The 20,193-nt window shown below is 38.4% G+C and overlaps 1 protein-coding gene across 1 annotated transcript in view; it reads right to left on the bottom strand.

Moving 5' to 3' along the window:
- The window catches only part of pspc1 (paraspeckle component 1), a 68,879-nt gene that overhangs the window by 3,279 nt on the left and 45,407 nt on the right, over window positions 1–20,193 (bottom strand). Inside the window, exons 7-8 of the mRNA XM_055637000.1 lie at window positions 12,135–12,192; window positions 2,708–2,880 (exon numbers count right to left, since the gene is read on the bottom strand). Coding sequence (XP_055492975.1) covers window positions 2,708–2,880; window positions 12,135–12,192 — 231 coding nt within the window. The remainder of the gene's footprint in view (window positions 1–2,707; window positions 2,881–12,134; window positions 12,193–20,193) is intronic.

The raw sequence follows: 20,193 nt of genomic DNA, 5'->3' as shown, positions 1-20,193 counted from the left end.
AAAATCAAAGTTGAAACGAGGTACTATCTAAACATGTTCCAAATCTGCTGAGAAAGGATTGAAATTTCAATCTCCAATGTGCATAGTTCTGTATGTTTTAAATTCTGGCCCAATAAACTTAAAATATGTAATGCTTTTGAGAGAGTTTGAGTTTAACGCAAGAAAGGTATATTTACATTTTCAAAAGTTTGGCACATTGGACAAAACAAAGACCTGATGTCAGAGCACTAATCGCTAATGGCAAAATTTAAAGCTTTGCTCGCAAGTTCTGTGAATTAAATTCAAATCATGGTATGAACTTAATTCTTGTTTTAAAGTGAAGTGCAATATTATGGTGAATGTAATTAGCAAAATCCCTTTGGAAGGTAATATTAGAATTTTGCCTAACTAATTATCACAAAATATAACCAAATTTTAATTGGCAATACATAGTTACATAAAGCCATTATAATTTGTTTGATATGGCCTTTAAAAAAAATCTATTCACTATTGCAGATTAACAAAAGCATAAAATTCTTATTTCAATGTATTCAAATTCGCAATGGCCAGGAGCCTACTGAAATACTGAAATACTAAAACCTAACTTTTATTGTAATAACACAATAATTGCCCAATTAATAAGCATTATATTCCTTTTTACAAACTCAAGGTTAGCCAATTGTATTATTATTCAATAATTTCTAAACTCTGCATTTATGTGTAAAATGTTAACACGCCAATCCATACATTTACTTTTAAAGTGTACCTATCAATTTATAAACATCTTAAACAGTATTGATCAACTAAACTATTCCACGTCCTTGTGTAGGATGGAACTGCAGATGCTGGTTTAAATCGAAGGTAAACATAAAATACTGGAGTACAGTGCCCTCCATAAAGTTTGGGACAAAGACTCATCATTTATTTATTTGCCTCTGTACTCCACAATTTGAGATTTGTAATAGAAAAAAAATCACATGTGGTTAAAATGCACATTGTCACATTTTATTAAAGACCATTTTTATACATTTTGGTTTCACCATGTAGAAATTACACCAGTGTTTATACATAGCCCGTCATTTCAGGGCACCATAATGTTTAGGACATATGGCTTCACAGGCGTTTGTAATTGCTAAGGTGTGTTTAATTGCCTCCTTAATGCAGGTATAAGAGAGCTCTCAGCACCTCGTCTTTCCAGTCTTTCACCTTTGGAAAGTTTTATTGATGTTTATCAACATGAGGACCAAAGTTGTGCCAATGAAAGTCAAAGAAACCATTATGAGACCGAGATACAAGAATAAAACTGTTAGAGACATCAGCCAAAACTTCGGCTTACCAAAATCAACTGTTAGCAACATCATTAAGAAAAAAGAGAACACTGGTGAGCTTACTAATTGCAAAGGGACTGACAGGCCAAGGAAACCCTCCACAGCTGATGACAGAAGAATTCTCTTTATAATAAAGGAAAATCCTGAACACCTGTCCGACAGATCAGAAACACTCTTCAGGAGTCAGGTGTGGATTTATCAATGACCACTGTCCACAGAAGACTTCATGAACAGAAATACAAAGGCTACACTGCAAGATGCAAACCACTGGTTAGCCGCAAAAATAGGAGGGCTAGGTTACAGTTTGCCAAGAAGTACTTAAAAGAGCAACCACAGTTTTGGAAAAGGGTATTTTGGACCGATGTGATGAAGATTAACTTCAGAGTGATGACAAGAGCAAAGTATGGAGAAGAAAAGGAACTGCCCAAGATCCAAGGCATACCACCTCATCTGTGAAACAAGGTGGTGGGGGGTGTTATGGCCTGGGCATGTATGGCTGCTGAAGGTACTGGCTCACTTATCTTCATTGATGTTACAACTGCTGATGGTAGTAGCATAATGAATTCTGAAGTGTATAGACACATTCTACAGCAAGACAATGATCCCAAAAATACTGCTAAAGCAGCAAAGGAGTTTTTCAAAGCTAAAAAATGGTCAATTCGTGAGTGGCTAAGTCAATCATCCGATCTGAACCCAATTGAGCATGCCTTTTATATGCTGAAGAGAAAACTGAAGGGGACTAGCCCCCTAAACAAGCATAACCTAAAGATGGCTGGAATACAGGCCTGGCAGAGCATCACCTGAGAAGGCACCCAGCAACTGGTGATGTCCATGAATCGCAGACTTCAAGCAGTCATCGCATGCAAAGGATATGGAACAAAATACTAAAATGACTTTAATTTACATTACATTGCTGTGTCCCAAACACTATGGTGCCCTGAATTGGGGGGGGACGGACGGATAGATTATGAATAAACACTGCTATAATTTCTACATGGTGAAACCAAAATGTATAGAAATGGCCTTTATTAAAATCTGACAATGTGCACTTTAACACATGTGATTTTTTCTATTCCAAATCTCAAATTGTGGAGTACAGATGCAAATAAATAAATGATGGGTCTTTGTCCCAAACTTTATGGAGGGCACTGTAACTCAGTGGGACAGGCAGCATTGCTGGAGAGAAGGAATGGGTGATGTTTCGGGTTGAGTCACTTCTTCAGACGTCTTCTACTTCCTTGACGTTCTTAGTCTGCTCTCTGTAAAACGTGCTGAAAAACGTTTACATAAAGTATATCGCACTTTATTGCATATCATGCCAAACTGTGCTAAAGTAAACATACCTTTCTTGTACTAATTAAAAAGTAATGACAACATACATGGATGGTTTAATACATTACCATTGTTCCACTGTTGTCTCCCAACATAGGTGCTCCCAGATTTGCAGTTCCCTCTGGGCTAATGGCTGGGACAGGTCCCATTGTTGCACCAAGCAAAGGTCCACGGTTGTTCATGTTCACACCCATAAGTGGAGCAGGGCCTTGGGCGCCAGCAGGAGCTGGGCTATACGCATCTATGCAAAATAGTTGGTACTTAGATCTAGCCTAGATCTAAATTTTGATTCCATGGTAAAAAACTGGATTGAATATTCGCAGAAATTTTTAGTCAATAAATGCAGAAACATGCTTATTTAATAGACTGACCATGCAAGGCAACCACTAACCAAATTAAAAGCCTGCAAAAATTGTTCTTTGGGACTGTACAAATTCTATTTTACTGAACACTAAAAACATTTACACGTAAAGAACAAAAAGCTATTAAGTTTTCCAAAAGGGAATTAGTATTAATGAAAAACGGTATCTGGTTTGGATATATTTCACAATTTAAACTGGAAAAACAAAATAGATAACTTCAATAAAGTTCAAATAAACATTTCTAACAAGGACAAACTTTCTTCATGATATTATGGATGCATTCATTTGGTTGTAATGAAATGCATAAAATTCTGTTTAAATCTTTGATTTTCAACAAATTGATTCCACAAAAATAATATCTCCAGTTCTACAAGTATTAGAAAGTTCTTTGCCAAGAACTCAGTTAAATTTGAAGATCCGGAATGTCAACTAAACTTCGCTAAAATTTACCACCAAAGTGCCTCCTAAAGGAACACTTGAAGCCGACAAAGCAAAACTTACAGAATGTAAATAGAATAATTTCTTGAGGCGACCTCATGGTTCAATCGTGCTTTATTTGTCACATGTGCAATTGCACAGTGAAATTCTTTTTGTATATTTACACTACTGGAGCAGTTCCCAATCCAGGTAAGCCCCACCAAGAATCAGGCTTTCTGATATCATCTTAACCATATAACAATTACAGCACGGAAACGGGCCATCTCGGCCCTACAAGTCCATGCCGAACATCTTAGGCGATGATGCTGGGTTAATTAGTAAACTCTTGCTAAAAGCTCCATCAGCTAAGTGATAACAATGTGATAGAATTTTATCTTCATCAGAGTACGAAATTAGAGATACAAATGCAAAAATCATGTGATACAAATAAACTTGATTAGAACTTTAAATTAAAAAAGTTTAGCAACAAAAACAACCATCTTGAGGAATTTGAAATAACCCCCTCCTTCCACTCAGCCTTCAAGATCGATCATGTGTCTATATAGTTTAAGAAAGAACTGCAGATGCTGGAAAAATCAAAGGTAGACAAAAATATTGGAGAAACTCAGCGGGTAAGGCAGCAGCTATGGAGCGAAGGAATAGGTGACGTTTCGGGTCAAGACATAGAAACATAGAAATTAGGTGCAGGAGTAGGCCATTCGGCCCTTCGAGCTTGCACCACCATTCAATATGATCATGGCTGGATCATCCAACTCAGTATCCCATACCTGCCTTCTCTCCATACCCCCTGATCCCCTTAGCCACAAGGGCCACATCTAACTCCCTCTTAAATATAGCCAATTAACTGGCCTCGACTACCCTCTGTGGCAGAGAGTTCCAGAGATACACCACTCTCCGTGTGAAAAAAGTTTTTCTCAGCTCGGTTTTAAAGGATTTCCCCCTTATCCTTAAGCTGTGCCCCCTTGTCCTGAACTTCCCCAACATCGGGAACAATCTTCCTGCATCTAGCCTGTCCAACCCCTTAAGAATTTTGTAAGTTTCTATAAGATCCCCTCTCAATCTCCTAATTTCTAGAGAGTATAAACCAAGTCTATCCAGTCTTTCTTCATAAGACAGTCCTGACATCCCAGGAATCAGTCTGGTGAACCGTCTCTGCACTCCCTCTATGGCAATAATGTCCTTCCTCAGATTTGGAGACCAAAACTGTACGCAATACTCCAGGTGTGGTCTCACCAACACCCTGTACAACTGCAGTAGAACCTCCCTGCTCCTATACTCAAATCCTTTTGCTATGAAAGCTAACATACCATTCGCTTTATTCACTGCTTGCTGCACCTGCATGCCTACTTTCAATGACTGGTGTACCATGACACCCAGGTCTCGCTGCATCTCCCCCTTTTCCTAATCGGCCACCATTTAGATAATAGTCTGCTTTCCTGTTTTTGCCACCAAAATGGATAACCTCACATTTATCCACATTATACTGCATCTGCCAAACATTTGCCCACTCACCCAGCCTATCCAAGTCACCTTGCAGTCTCCTAGCATCCTCCTCACAGCTAACACTGCCCCCCAGCTTAGTGTCATCCGCAAACTTGGAAATATTGCCTTCAATTCCCTCATCCAGATCATTAATATATATTGTAAATAGCTGGGGTCCCAGCACTGAGCCTTGCGGTACCCCACTAGTCACTGCCCGCCATTGTGAAAAGGACCCGTTTACTCCTACTCTTTGCTTCCTGTTTGCCAGCCAGTTCTCTATCCACATCAATACTGAACCCCCAATGCCATGTGCTTTAAGTTTGTATACTAATCTTTTATGTGGGACCTTGTCGAAAGCCTTCTGGAAGTCTAGATACACCACATCCACTGGTTCTCCCCTATCCACGCTACTAGTTACATCCTCGAAAAATTCTATAAGATTCGTCAGACATGATTTACCTTTCGTAAATCCACGCTGACTTTGTCCAATGATTTCACCACTTTCCAAATGTGCTGCTATCCCATCTTTAATAACTGACTCTAGCAGTTTCCCCACTACCGATGTTACACTGGTCTGTAATTCCCCGTTTTCTCTCTCCCTCCCTTCTTAAAAAGTGGGGTTACTTTTGCTACCCTCCAATCCTCAGGAACTACTCCAGAATCTAAAGAGTTTTGAAAGATTATTACTAATGCATCCACTATTTCTGGAGCTACTTCGTTAAGAACTCTGGGATGCAGCCTATCTGGCCCTGGGGATTTATCGGCCTTTAATCCATTCAATTTACCCAACACCACTTCCCGACTAACCTGGATTTCACTCAATTCCTCCAACTCCTTTGACCCGCGGTTCCCTGCTATTTCCGGCAGATTATTTATGTCTTCCTTAGTGAAGATGGAACCAAAAATTCAATTGGTCCGCCATATCCTTGTTCCCCAGTCAGTTTTTATGTTCTCTGCCAGTTTTCTTTCATAATCTATTTTTCCTTTCCTAATTAAGCCCTTTGTCCTCCTCTGCTGGTCTCTGAATTTCTCCCAGTCCTCTGGTATGCTGCTTTTGTCTGGCTAATTTGTACGCATCATCCTTCGCTTTGATACTATCCCCGATTTCCCTTGTTATCCACGGATGCACTACCTTCCCTGATTTATTCTTATGCCAAACTGGGATGAACAATTTTTGTAGTTCATCCATGCAGTCTTTAAATGTCTTCCATTGCATATCCACCGTCAACCCTTTTAGAATTAATTGCCAGTCAATCTTGGCCAATTCACGTCTCATACCCTCAAAGTTACCTTTCTTTAAGTTCAGAACCATTGTTTCTGAATTAACAATGTCACTCTCCATCCTAATGAAGAACTCAACCCTTCTTCGTGTGTCTATATCAAATCGGTTTGGAATAGAACTAGAATAAAAGGGTTTAAGGATAAAGTTGCCAATAAGACTCATTCCAGAGAACTGAGCATTTATTCTGCAGAAAATGATACATGGGATAAAAATGTAGGTTAAGGAACACAAAGTATCAAGAAATATTTCACTTTAGCAGAGAAACGTAGCAAAAGACAATCCTGGGAGTAAAGAGCCACAGAAAATTGCTGACGCTAAAATGTATTCATAAAGTCCTTTTCGTTCATGCTGGTCAAAGAACAATACGCATTCCAGTACTTAGTCTATATCTCTGCAAATGCAAATAGATGAACAATACGCAGGTCTTTACCACAAATGGATACATTTTGTTCTAACAAGTGGTAGACAAGATCACATGTGGAATGTTAACAAGTGGTAGACAAGATCAGACATGTGGAATATTGTGTTGAGAGCTAGTCGTCTGCTGAATACATATGACAATACACCCAAAGCAGCGGAGTTTACCGATTTGATTCCCAAGATTGTGGATTTTCCATACGAGCAAGGATTTAGCAGATTGATGCACATTTTTTTAGATTTAGAAAAATGGATGTGTCATCCTTGTATTTCCAATTTGTCTCCTCCCACTAAATAGTGGTGGGGAGAGGAGACAAATTGGAAATACAAGGATGGTTAAAGGGAAAGAGAGTACAGCTGTTCCTTCACCTACGATGGGAAATCGAAAATATCGCAAGTCGAAAATGCATTTAATACATTGCGATCACGTGAACTAAAGTGACGTGCGGCTCGCTGCCGTTGCTGAACGTTTGTTGATCGTAAAGTTGAAATATCAAAGCGTCGTAAATCGGGGAGCATCTGTATAGGAAAAGTTAAGAAAGACACCAGATTAACGGGGTAGAAAGCTCACGAAGGGATAGGAGAGTATGGCCAAGTGAAAATAGGAATCGATGTGAAAGGTGAGGTGAGTAATGGATTAAAAGTATTATATATTATATATAAATGCATGAAGTATAAGAAGTAAAGTGGATGAGCTTGAGGCTCAGTTAGAGATTGGTAGATATGACATTGTGGGGATCACAGAGACATGGCTGCAGGAGGAACAGGACTGGGAACTGAATATTCAGGGTTATACGTCTTATAAAAAGGAGACAGGTGGGCAGTGGAGGTGGGGTAGCTCTGTTGGTGAGGGACGAAATTCAGTCCCTTGCGAGGGGTGACATCGGGACTGACGATGTAGTCGCTGTGGATACAATTGAGGAATTGTAAAGGTAAGTAGACACTAATGGGAGTTATCTACAGGCCCCCAAACAGTAGCCTAGATATAGGGTGTAAGTTGCAGCAGGAGTTAAAATTGGCATGTAACAAAGGTAATACCACTGTGGTTATGGGAGATTTCAATATGCAGGTAGACTGGGAAAATCAGGTTGGTTCTGGACCCCAAGAAAGAGAGTTTGTAGAGTGCCTCCATGATGGATTCTTAGAGCAGCTTGTACTGGAGTCTACCAGAGAAAAGGCAATTCTGGATTTAGTGCTGTCAAATGAACCAGATTTATTAAGGGAACTCAAGGTAAAGGTAGTGACCATAATATGATAAGCATTAATCTGTAATTTGAAAGGGAGACGGTTAAATCAGAAGTTTTAGTGTTGCAGTTGAACAAAGGGGACTATGAAGGCATGAGAGAGGAGCTGGCCAAGGTCGACTGGAAAAAGATCCAAGCAGGAATGACGGTGGAATAACAATGGCAGGAATTTCTGGGCACAATCCAGAAGATGCAGGATCATTTCATTCCAAAGAGAAATAAAGATTCTAAGGGGAGTAGGAGGCAACTGTGGCTGACAAGGGAAGTTAGGGATGGAATAAAACTAAAAGAAAAGGTGTATAACATAGCAATGAGTAGCGGGAAGCCAGAGGATTGGGTAATTTTTAAAGGACAACAGATGGTAACAAAAAGGGCAATACGGGGTGAAAAGATGAAGTACGAAGGTAAGCTGCCCAAGAATAGAAAGAAGGATAGTAAAAGCTTCTTTAGGTATGTTGAGAGAAAAAGATTAGTAAAGACAAATGTGGGTCTCTTGAAGGCAAAAACAGGTTAAATTATTATGGGGAACAAGGAAACGGCAGAAGAGTTGAACAGGTACTTTGGTTCTGTCTTCACTAAGGAAGACACAAACAATCTCCCAGATGTACTAAAGGACCGAGGATCGAGGGAGACAGAGGAACTGAAAGAAATTTGCATTAGGCAAGAAATAGTATTGGTAGACTGGTGGGACTGAAGGCTGATAAATCCCCAGGGCCTGAAGCATACAAATTAGCCAGAAAAAGCAGCCTACCAGAGGACTGGGAGAAATTCAGAGTCCAGCAGAGGAGGACAAAAGGCTTAATTAGGAAAGGGAAAATAGATTATGAAAGAAAACTGGCAGGGAACATAAAAACTGACTGCAAAAGCTTTTATAGATATGTAAAGAGAAAAAGATTAGTTAAAACAATTGTAGGTCCCTTGCAGTCAGAAACAGGTGAATTGATCATGGGGAACAAGGACATGGCAGACCAATTGAATAACTACTTTGGTTCTGTCTTCACCAAGGAAGGCATAAATAATCTGCCGGACACAGCAGGGGACCAGGGGACAAATGAGATGGAGGAACTGAGTGAAATCCAGGTTAGTCGGGAAGTGGTGTTAGGTAAATTGAATGGATTAAAGGCCGATAAACCCCCAGGGCCAGATAGGCTGCATCCCAGAGTGCTTAAGGAAGTAGCCCCAGAAATAGTGGATGCATTAGTGATAATTTTTCAAAACTCTTTAGATTCTGGAGTAGTTCCTGAGGCTTGGAGGGTAGCTAATGTAACCCTACTTTTTAAAAAGGGAGGGAGAGAGAAAACAGGGAATTACAGACCAGTTAGTCTAACATCGGTAGTGGGGAAAATGCTAGAGAGTTATTAAAGATGGGAGAGCAGCACATTTGGAAAGTGGTGAAATTATTGGACATGATTTATGAAAGGTAAATCATGTCTGACGAATCTTATAGAATTTTTCGATGTTACAAGCGGCTTCTACTGCGTGTTGGTGAAGCGAGTGAATGGTGGTGAATGGCGTCCACCAGACCTCGCCTTGTCCCGCCCCAAGACACCCTCCATCAGTCCCCCTCCGCCACTTCCACCTCCTCCCTCCTCCAATCATTGCGCTGAATCATCATTCTCCCCCCCCCCCACTGCCTGCTGACCGACGTCTCTCTCGTCCAATCATCAGTCCCGCGGAAAGCCATTTATAGTGGAGATTGTTTTTATTTTTTAAACTAATTTCAAAATCCGCGGAGAAAGCTCATTCATAAGTAAGTGATTCATGTGAATAATCGGGCACAAAAAAAAGAAAAAAAATGATTCATTGGTAGGGAAAAAAAAAAAAACGGAATTCCGATTTAAATTAGAAGAATATCAAGCCTGGTTCCTAGTCATGTCTCACAATGTATGGAATAAAATGCTACTATTTTTTGATAAATTGAATGAACATGGTTCATTGTCATTTTTAGATGCCAATATGGTTAAAAGCAAATGTTTAGCAATTAATTGTTCAATCTGCATCAATCTCAAAAGGTATATTTCTTGACTAATTCCGACAAAATGTCTCATTCACTTCAATATGGAATTCAAAAATGGTGTACTTTTTCAACCCAACCTTAAAAAGACTAGAGTAATCTACATTTATGACTCATTGCTAGAACTGACAAGTAACACCAGATGTAAATGTCGTTGCCTCTACCAGCAATAGAAGGGCAACATTTCATATTAGCCATAAAAGTTGACGTGGATGTGGTGATCTGCACGCAAACAGTAAAGAAAGGGTAGACTCTGTAACCGGACATAAGATAACAATTCATTACTGAGCTTAGAAATTAATGCTGCTGTGCTATACTTCCTTAAATGAATATCAAGCACAGCACAAGCAGCAAAATTATTTATCTGTACTGTGGACATACTATACTTCAATTAAATCAAAGGTATTCAATACTCAATGTGATTAGACCCATCTCACCACGTTTCCCCTTCCTTTCCAACCGGAAGAATTGTGAACTTAGTTCCAATTAGGACAATTCCCATATACTTTGGTTATTTAGGGAATCAGAAGACATTAAATTATTGCAGGAAAGCAAGGATCAACGTGATGTTGCTGAATGGCAAAGGGCTAGGTATGTGAGCACCCAGAGGTTTAGAGATACCGCTTGGAAACAGGCCCTTCAGTCCACGCCAAAGCCGTTGTGAACATTGGTACCAATGTTATAGGTAGAAAAATGGATGAACTTTCAGAATTAATAGGAGACATTAGGAGAGAAGGCCTGCAGAATTAATATAGGAATTTAGGAGAGAGGTTAAAAAGCAGGGCCTCACAATAGGAATAATCTCTGGCTTACACCTTGTGCCATATTATAGAAAGAAGTTGGGCAAGCTAGGACTTGGAGTATAGGAGACTGACCTTACAAAGATCACAAGGGATATAGATGCCTGTGATAGCAATTCCATCCGTGCAGCCCAGGACTGTGTACATTTCTACCGTTTGTGTAAAATGGCAAGAGGAAAAGCACAGGTCAGATCAATATAATGCATGCATTTATATGGATTGAAAGCAAATTGTCAATTACTGCTGTTGTAGCCATTACCCTGGGTCCTTAATCTCAATTGGACATCACGAATCTATGCCTTGAATCATCCTGTTGTAGCCCTTCCATTGTGTGCAGTCAAAATACATCACTTATTACTTATTGAAAATGACAACTGGATTAGTAGAAACCAATAACTCTGATTATCCATTGCTGCTCAAATTTATAAAGTAAAATTGTCACTCTCAATATTTTGATCTCGTTATTACCTTTTTGTTGAGGTGCAACTTGAAACACAGTAATGCAATACTCAGTGTGATCAAGCCTTTTTTTTTTTTACAGATGGCACCTTTGTTATAAGTTTTAATGATCTGATCTTAAATGATCACAGTTGTTCAACTGAAAAATATTGACAAAAAGCTAACCACCAAATTGGAACACAGGTCCTGCTACCATGTAAAATTTAACTCCAGTATGATTTAAAAACAAAGTAAATTCATTAGCTTATTTGGCAAAATAGTGAGTGAGCAAATAAAAATATTTGACCACTGGTGTCTTTGTGCACCAAGACCAAATATACATTGTATTACAATGTTTCCACAAACTGCATAGTACAAACAGATATTAACATGCTGCATTCCACATTATGCTTCAATGCATGTGCACAAACTATACAATCTTCAGACAACAGATAAAGTATATTTTGAAAGTACAATTTCTACTATAACAATATCACTTAAAGTTTTAGCAAGTATCTTTGGTAAGAGGTTATGGCACAATTGTTGAATATTTACAACTTTTAAGACTTTAGTGAATAGATATACTATTGACAAGGAATGAAAGCTTGCTCAACCGTAAAATTCAAAACTGCTTTTACTTCATGAAAAGCGCAGTCAACTATACAATATAACAACGCAAATACATTTGAGTTCTTGGCCATTTCAAGTGTGGCATCTGTAATAAGTTTTTTTTTTGTTATATGATAATACACGAAGAACAATTGTATGCTTCTGTGTAGCCCAGTTACGTACAATAATCTGCACGGCGGAAATGCTTATATGTTATGTCATAAACACGTTGTATGTCATGTTATAATCTCATACACAAGATGTGGCTTTAGTATTTTGAGTACAGTAGTTAGCTTAATAACATTTTTAATTTGTTTCAAACAGGTACAGTCCCAAAGAACATTGCTAGGCACAGCCATAAAGTAACAATGTCCAACACCTCAGGCGTTTTCATGTATTAAAACCCTACCTCCCATGCCAATTCCTCCACGTGGACCCATATCACCCATCCTCATATCCTGTTCTCTCTGAAAATAAAAACATTTTCATGATCAACCTACTAGCACAGAATGTCTGTGTATATTCAACTTTGTACCCTCAAAAGAACTAAAGAACTACAACAAACCACCAGTAGAAACTTTCCAAGATTCCTTTTAATTCTTTTTAACACGAGAATAAAGAAAACTATCAGGATTTGTAGCCCACTTTCGTTTGTGAATCAGATAATGAGGGTAATTTTAAATTTCAGCTCAAGGTGGGAAAACTGGCATTAATTGATCTGCTGCCCATTCTACAGCAGCCAATTTTCCCACACCCCACCTCACCAACCACGATTCCAACACTTCAATTTTTATACCACCTATTATGAGAATGGCCATTAATTTCTGATCTTTCATTATGAAAACACTCTAAACACAGTCAAATTAATGCAGCTACTTGCAACACAGGTTTTACAATGTTGACATATTACAGGCTGTTGGCAGAAGAATGAAACAAAAAAAAACATTCACACAAGCCTGCTTATTCTTAACTTATAGAACCCATTAACAAAAATCCGATTATGGCAGAAATTTTCCAGGTATCAATATGATTAAGCCACATTAGGCATAACCCAATTGAATGAACTTGCAGTCATATAGTATATTTATGAAATATGTATGTATAAAATATATTACAAAAGAGATTAGCCAGTATTTTGGCAATCGCCAAGAAAAATAAATCCATGAGGTATATTTTTAATATATTCAACATAATGTTTCACACAAAACGGTGTTTGTAATGTTCCCCAACTATAATCATTTTAAAATCAATCCTTGCGGTAAAATACACAAAAGATTCAAGTTATGGTCTTCCTCAGAAGATATATCCAAAAGGACAAATCTCAAAACTGAAGTGAGCAAAATCTTTCCAAAAAATATACCCAAACACAATTTTATTTTCAAACCAGAATCTGTCACAAGCTGAACAATGGTTGTACATTCCCTTTTGAGTATTTAAAAAGTACAATTAGAGACCATTTATTTGTGGTTGCTGTTCAGGTAAATTTTCTTCAATATGCCATTTAGTAGAAGACCATTGTCTCTCTCGCGCGCACACACACACTCTTTCTCTCTCTCTCTCACCCGTGCCTTTGCATCATTTAAAACAGTTATGTGCAACTATCCCGTTCAAATTCCTAGAAGTTATAAAGGGAAAGTAGTTGCAACCTGGAGAGAAATAACAGATCCTTGCACCTGTTGTAAAGGTCTGGGCTCCAGCACTCTAAAGTGTGAACTCACAATCCCTAAACTTCCTGATAGAAATTTTCTACAGTTTCTATGATGACTGTGCCTCCAATCGAGTCCAATGATTGAGTTTAAATGTTTGCTGCAAATCTTTCCGGCAGAACCTGTACCATGTTATGTTATGTTATCATTTTGGCATACGGAATCAAGAGTCATGGAAACTAAGCAGTAAAATAGAGTTCATGTCAAACAAAAAAGACACATTAGGCATAATCTTATTGAATGGATGTGCACGGTCATATAGCATAATCCCATTCACTTCATTGCAAAGGAATTGCTGCAACGGATCATTGTAAATGTCAAATAAATTAGGTTAGGAATTACTTGCATTTTTTAATTTGTGCTTCTTAAAAATGATTAAGTATATCGGCATTCCAAGCCATAGGGCAAGTCTTAACCACCTGGAGTATTTATATAAACAACCCTTTAGTCAGTTGCCAAGTTTTGTCAGAGCATTTCAATATTCTAGTACCTGAAAATCAATGTTTTGCTGAGGAAATCAGTATTTTTACGCGGTGCCATTTTGCTGAAAAAAAAAGTTTGTTATGTGCGGTCATACCCATGTAAAAGTATAAGAATGCATAACCTTGCTACCAATTGCCATGTCTTCTACGCACCTTACTTGACAGTGCATTCATTGCCATCTCTTTGTATACTTCTGTTTGAACGGCTGCGTCCTGCTTTTAACACCAGATGATGATGTAGAAGCCATTTTGGAAGCCTCCCTCTCCCTCCCTCGCTCTCTTTCCCACCCTCCCCTTTTCCCTACCTCTCTCCTTCCTTTTTTTCTCCCTCTCTCTCTTATTCCCTCCCTCCCTCTCGCTCCCTCTCTCCTTCTCCCTCTCCTACCCCGAACAGTCTGTGACCCATGGCGCTATGTGGGAAACCCATAGCGCTATGTGTAAAGGCAATAGCGTCCAGCTGGTAGTGCTATAATTGGAACCCATAGCGCTGTTCGTTTAAATTCCCACGCACTAAACTGACAGCACTGTTTAAACCGGTAGTGGGGCAGGTAGATCAAAGCTTACCAAAAAGATCATCCAGATCTTGAAATTTAAAATACAAATAGATTTAATCTGCTATAATTTTTAGAGTTATAGTATGACTTTTTATATCCTTGCATTTATTAAGCAGCAAGATGAAACAGGAAGTCGGGCCGATTTAAAAAAAATCCGTATTTTATAAAATAAATTCGTACATCCGCATTCTTATCGCATTTCCGTACCAAATACGGAAAATCCGTACTACTTGGCAGTTCTGTTTAGTGTTATGGGCAGAGGTTATTCTGACAGTCATTCAAAATGACTCCATCTGGAATACACTGTTCTACACGGAGCCACGCAAATAATGTCAGTCCAGAGGATACTCCAGGGAAGTTAACACAAGGCACGCAAGAGATTACTAGGCAGTTCAGTGCTGAGCCAGGATGGCACACTGCTGCCAGTAACATCTGGATTATTGATTAAAACACAAGTACCAAAAAGAAATAATGATCTAACATGATAGAAAATGTACAAAACTTAAAATCTGTATTTAGTTTTCACCTTGTAACTAGCATTTCAAACCCAATCCATCAAGTAAACAATACATAATACAATGATCCTGTAAAAAAAAGTTTCAGTAATGTTCTTTACGGTCATAAATTTGAACATGAACACAATCATTTCCACTGTTAATGTATGAATTTTAAACAAGAGCATTTGAGAGAACTCCGTTTTTTGGGTGGAGCGAGTTTATAGAACAAGTTTAAATTGCACCAGGATCAAAGGATACAATTTGGTCCTGATTGCAGTACTTTGATTACTTTTGGTTTTAAAAAAGTTTTGCTTTCTGGGAAAGGCAGAAGTGAAACATTTGGGAACATAGATGTGTCTTTGCAGTACGTACTGATCCACAGTGCTGTTGCAATTACTACATATAGGCATGCAATCAAATGGATTCCAGAATTGTTTCTGCAGTGGAATTCAATTTTCAGTTAACATTGTAAAACAGATCAATTGTTAGCTTGTCAAAATAATCAAAGTTTAATTTCCTTCATTGTTAGTAACACATTTTAAAGGACTTGAGGTTATTTAAATATCACTCAATGAGATTACTCCAGCAGCACAAAATTGATCAATACCTCCCCCGAAAAACTTCAGTTTCAAAACTTCAGTGACTCCAAGTATAATTCCATTAAAACAGATTCCAAGAAATTCAAAATGTTTGATTTCATTTTCATTCTCAAAACCATAACAAGCACACAATGACCAGCCTCATGTGAATAAATTGTATTCTCTAATGTAATTAACAGAATAAAAGCAGCCTTACATTAATCACTGCTGATGAACAACAAATGCTAATGGAAACAAATACAGAAAATATTAAAAATACTCAATAGTTAAGGCAGCTGAAAGAAAAGGTAACATGTCTTACTGATGATCTTTAGAAGGTTATCGACCTAAAATAGACTTTGGGTCGAGGTGCTTTTTTGTTTCATTTCGTGACCCAAATCACGTATCTACCTGTATTTATAACGTATTGTGCAAAAATATTATAGAAATCATACCTGAAACTAGTCAAGAACAAAACCTGCACATATTTTTAAAATATGAGAAAAACCTCAAATTTTCCAAGTAGTAATCGTCCAATCAAAGCACGTTTGAAATTGAGTCGGATGCCAATTGACCAATCACGCGCTTTGTTTCAGGCTAGTTAGGCAGGGAGCCCACATCATGGCGAAGAGTATTTTTACTGATGCTAGTGTTACTGGAGATTCCGATGAAGATTCTTTGATCTTCTGTGCAATACATGGCGTCGTAACTCACATTGACTTTAGTGAGAAAAGCATTAAGAAGTCTGAAGAATGCGCAGCTACGTGGATAGAAGTGGAAGAAAATCTGGAAAGCAAAGTCACTGCTAAGGTGCTGCAATACAAACAGGACGGCCAAGTTGTGGGACCAGTGAAACATTGTGAAGTAACTGGAACTGGAAGATAAGATCTAAAGTCAGAATTTATGAAAATTAACACGCATGAACTTTAATTAATTAAATTTCAATCTCTTATAATGTGATATATGAGATTTTGAGGCTTAAGTTGAGGACTTGAACTTTGTCTTTCCTGAACAAATTAAATTAAAAGTTGTCACTAATGTCAGCTTTTTGAAGTCAAAGAAAAGTCTTCTTTAAAATCTAATTGCGGAGCTGCCTACGATCATTTGTTGAGAAGCAGTGCTCCGACCGCAGGGTCTATGCAGCCACGGTAAGAAGCGACCGATTCGGGAACGGAGCTGCGGAGTGTGTTTAGATCATCTTGACGACGGGGGGGCCTTGTACATCGTGCCGTCTGTAGCGGTTAGGGTTAGGGAACGCACAGGATCTGCCCTGACCCATTAATTAGGCGGATTCAGGAGCCGGTGAAACCCGGGACCTCTGCGGCAGTCTCACTCGTTTTCCATTTAAAGCGACTGGAAGATGCCTTACAGGTCTGTCCTCCAGCCTGGTACTGACCCAGTCCCCCTACGGCCGTGACCTCCACTCTGCACACTAGCAGTCAGTGGGGTTCAGTAAAGGGGGGAACGCACAGGAACTGCCCTGACCCATTAATTAGGCGGGTTCAGGAGCCGGTGAAACCCGGGACCTCTGCGGCAGTCTCACTTAACATACACCTCCAGTCAGACTCACAATTATATTAATATTATTTTTATATAATTATAACTCCAATCATATTATGGTATAATAATGTGGTTTAAATAAACCGCAGCACAGAATTAGTTGTTCCATAGAGTAATATGAGCATTGAGCACAAGAGGGCGCTGTTACTTTTTCTTTCTTTAATTTTTCTAATTTTCTAATCATCTTAATTAATTAGTGTTCATTTTTTGGAACTGACGAGTTATGAATTCCTTCTTAATTATATTTTATCTAAATATGTGCCAAATTTCAGGAAGATACCAGACATGGGTCATGAAAGTTAAATTCTAGACATGTTTTCGATGCTCGGCCCACGGCCTAAAATATCAACTGTTCCAGTCACCCCCAAATGTCCCCCAACTTGAGTATTTCTACCATTGTTTTTATTTCAGGATTTCCAGCAACAATCCACCACATTTAGAATTGATATGTGTACTTACCCTTCAACTTTTAAAAATGCTGCATTTTATTTGAATCCAACTTTGAGTCCCTCCACTTTGTGTTTTGTATTATATTCCTTTGTTGCTTCAAATTAGACAATTACTTTTCATTTACTACAATCACTTTCACTATAACTCATCTTCTAAAAATAGTTTCCTGCTACCCGTAACACAATATACAATGGGATTTGAACAGCAATAACAACTTTGATCTTCAGCAAATTCTGAGATGTATCAATGAAATGTGAAAAACAGAATGCAGAAGTAACTCTGCAGATCAGTCACCATTCCCGGAGAACATGGCTAGGGGATGTTTAGGGACATCACCTATCCCTGTTCGCCTGGGATGCTGCCTGACCCACCGAGTTATGCCAGCATTGTGTCTTTCCTTGGTAAACAAGCATCTGCAGTATTGTAAATTGAAATCATTCCACATCATTGTCAAACGATTCACTCGTACAGCACATAAAATTCAGGCTTGTTGCTTATTTACAGTTTACAGATTTTAAAGTTAATGTCTGTATCCAGTCAATTGTTTTTATGATCTATCAGCATGCCATAAATCCACAATGCCCATTATTATTATTATGGGTATTTGTATAATACCCAAATTAAAAGTGATCCTTAAAAATATTAAACATTCTTAATTTTTTTCCTTCAACTATAGACCTAACTATAGACCCAACAAATCACAAGGCCGAATTTTAAAAATCACACAGACACAAAGTAAAGGGCATGTCCCACTTGGGAGACCTAATCCGCGAGTTCTGGCGAGTTTGCCTCGACTCATACTCGCAGCATGGTCGACCCGAGGTCTTAGGAGGTCTTCGTAACTCTCCTTCATGCTCGAGAGTGGTCTCCGCACACTTGAGGCCTCAGTTAGGTCGCGGCTGTTTTTTCAATATATTAAAAAATGCCCGCGAGTAAAAAAAGGTCGCCATGGAAAAAAAATCGGTACTTTTTTTACTCGTAGGTTTAGTCGTAGTAGGTCGGCATGTTAGTCGTAGGTAATCAAGGGTAGTCGAAGGTAGTCGTAGATAATCTTCATCATAGTCGAAGGAAATAGAAGAAAGTCGTCTTCACTCTCCACTATTTGGTGTCCAATTTTCCCGGTTAGTCGGAGTAGCTAGTCGAAGCTGGTGTTCAACATAGTCGAAGGAGGTCGAAGGAGGACTTCTACATAGTCGAAGGAGGTCATCAACATGTCATTTTTTCAAACTCTTCTAAACTCGCTCAAATGGGACAGCCCCTTAACAAAGTGATCCAAACAAAAATGCACACGAATATTAAGAAATTGATAGCTGACGTCAGAAGAGATATCTAGTTAACTTCAATACATTCAGGATCATCAGGATTCCATGTTACAGCAATAGCCCTTCAAATCAGATCTCAAGTTGTTATCCGGTTCCAAAATTGTGATGTACAAGGACTTAATCAGCCGCATGGGCTTTCACCATAAATGTCTATGACGTTTCACCTTTTGATTTTCAAGCATTACATTTTTGTTATTTACATCATATTATAGAACTTGATGTGAATTTCAAGTAAACATTACTCAAGAAATATAAATAGTTGAAGTACACAAGTATTTCACAACAAAGGGAGGGAAGGTACATTTCCACTATTGCCAACTGACTGCATTTTCATCAGCTCGGAAACAAAATCCCTTAACTAAATACAGTTCAAAACAGTGCTATTTAGATTGGGTTTGTAAAATAAAAATTAACAGATTACAATTTCCAGCAACTTGGTATTTATTGCGATTTTTTATAGAACTTATTTTGAACAGGGCTGTCTACCAGGGGAAAGTTAGATTAGATTAGATTAGACTAGACTTTATTAATCCCCTTATTCAGGGGAAATTCAGATGTGGACAGTGTGGACATTTTGCCAATTTAACACCATTACACTAAAATGAGCAGTGCAATATTATGTGCAGGAATTCAAATGAAAAGCAGTTTTGGTTAAAAGCTGTACAATGCTGTGGGCACAAAGATTGTGTTAATTTTCTTTGACGAATGGCTGATCATGTGAATGAAGTTCAGAAACATTCTGCTAGCAACCGGATCTGTAAAATTATAATAAACAGTTTAAAAAATGTAGGATTATAGTATGGTATAATCAAAATCATGGGTGATAAAGAACACCAAAGATGCCAGTATTAAGCAGAACTAAAAGAACAACCAACTTCAATGCCAAGACAATTACATCTTTACAAAAGGTATATTTCTTATATATATGCAAGACATTTAACATAGGTCACATGTACTCACCAGTACTCTGATAACCTTAGATTGCTTTATGGAAACCATTTACATGAGTGGAAAAAATAACAAATCAAGATTAAAATAAATTAAGAAGAAGAATGCACTGTAAATTCACTTTGAAAGACCAGGATTACTTGCTGGGATAGACACAAAAAGCTGGAGTAACTCAGCGGGTCAGAGAGCATCTCTTGAGAAAAGGAATAGGTGACGGGTCGAGACCTTTCTGAGAGTCAGGGGAAAAGGAAACAAGAGATATAGGGGATGGCATCCAAGACTAATCTTTTGTTTAACAATACTGGTCTTTTCTGCACTGGAACTTCCACTGGTCCCACAGGCAAGTGATTGCATGCAGTATCGTCTGCCAT

The sequence above is a fragment of the Leucoraja erinacea genome, chromosome 6 (genome assembly GCF_028641065.1).
Source record: "Leucoraja erinacea ecotype New England chromosome 6, Leri_hhj_1, whole genome shotgun sequence".
NCBI classification, from domain to species: Eukaryota; Metazoa; Chordata; class Chondrichthyes; order Rajiformes; family Rajidae; genus Leucoraja; species Leucoraja erinaceus.
Note: the sequence above shows the minus strand (reverse complement) of the source record. Positions and strands in the feature narration are given on the sequence as shown.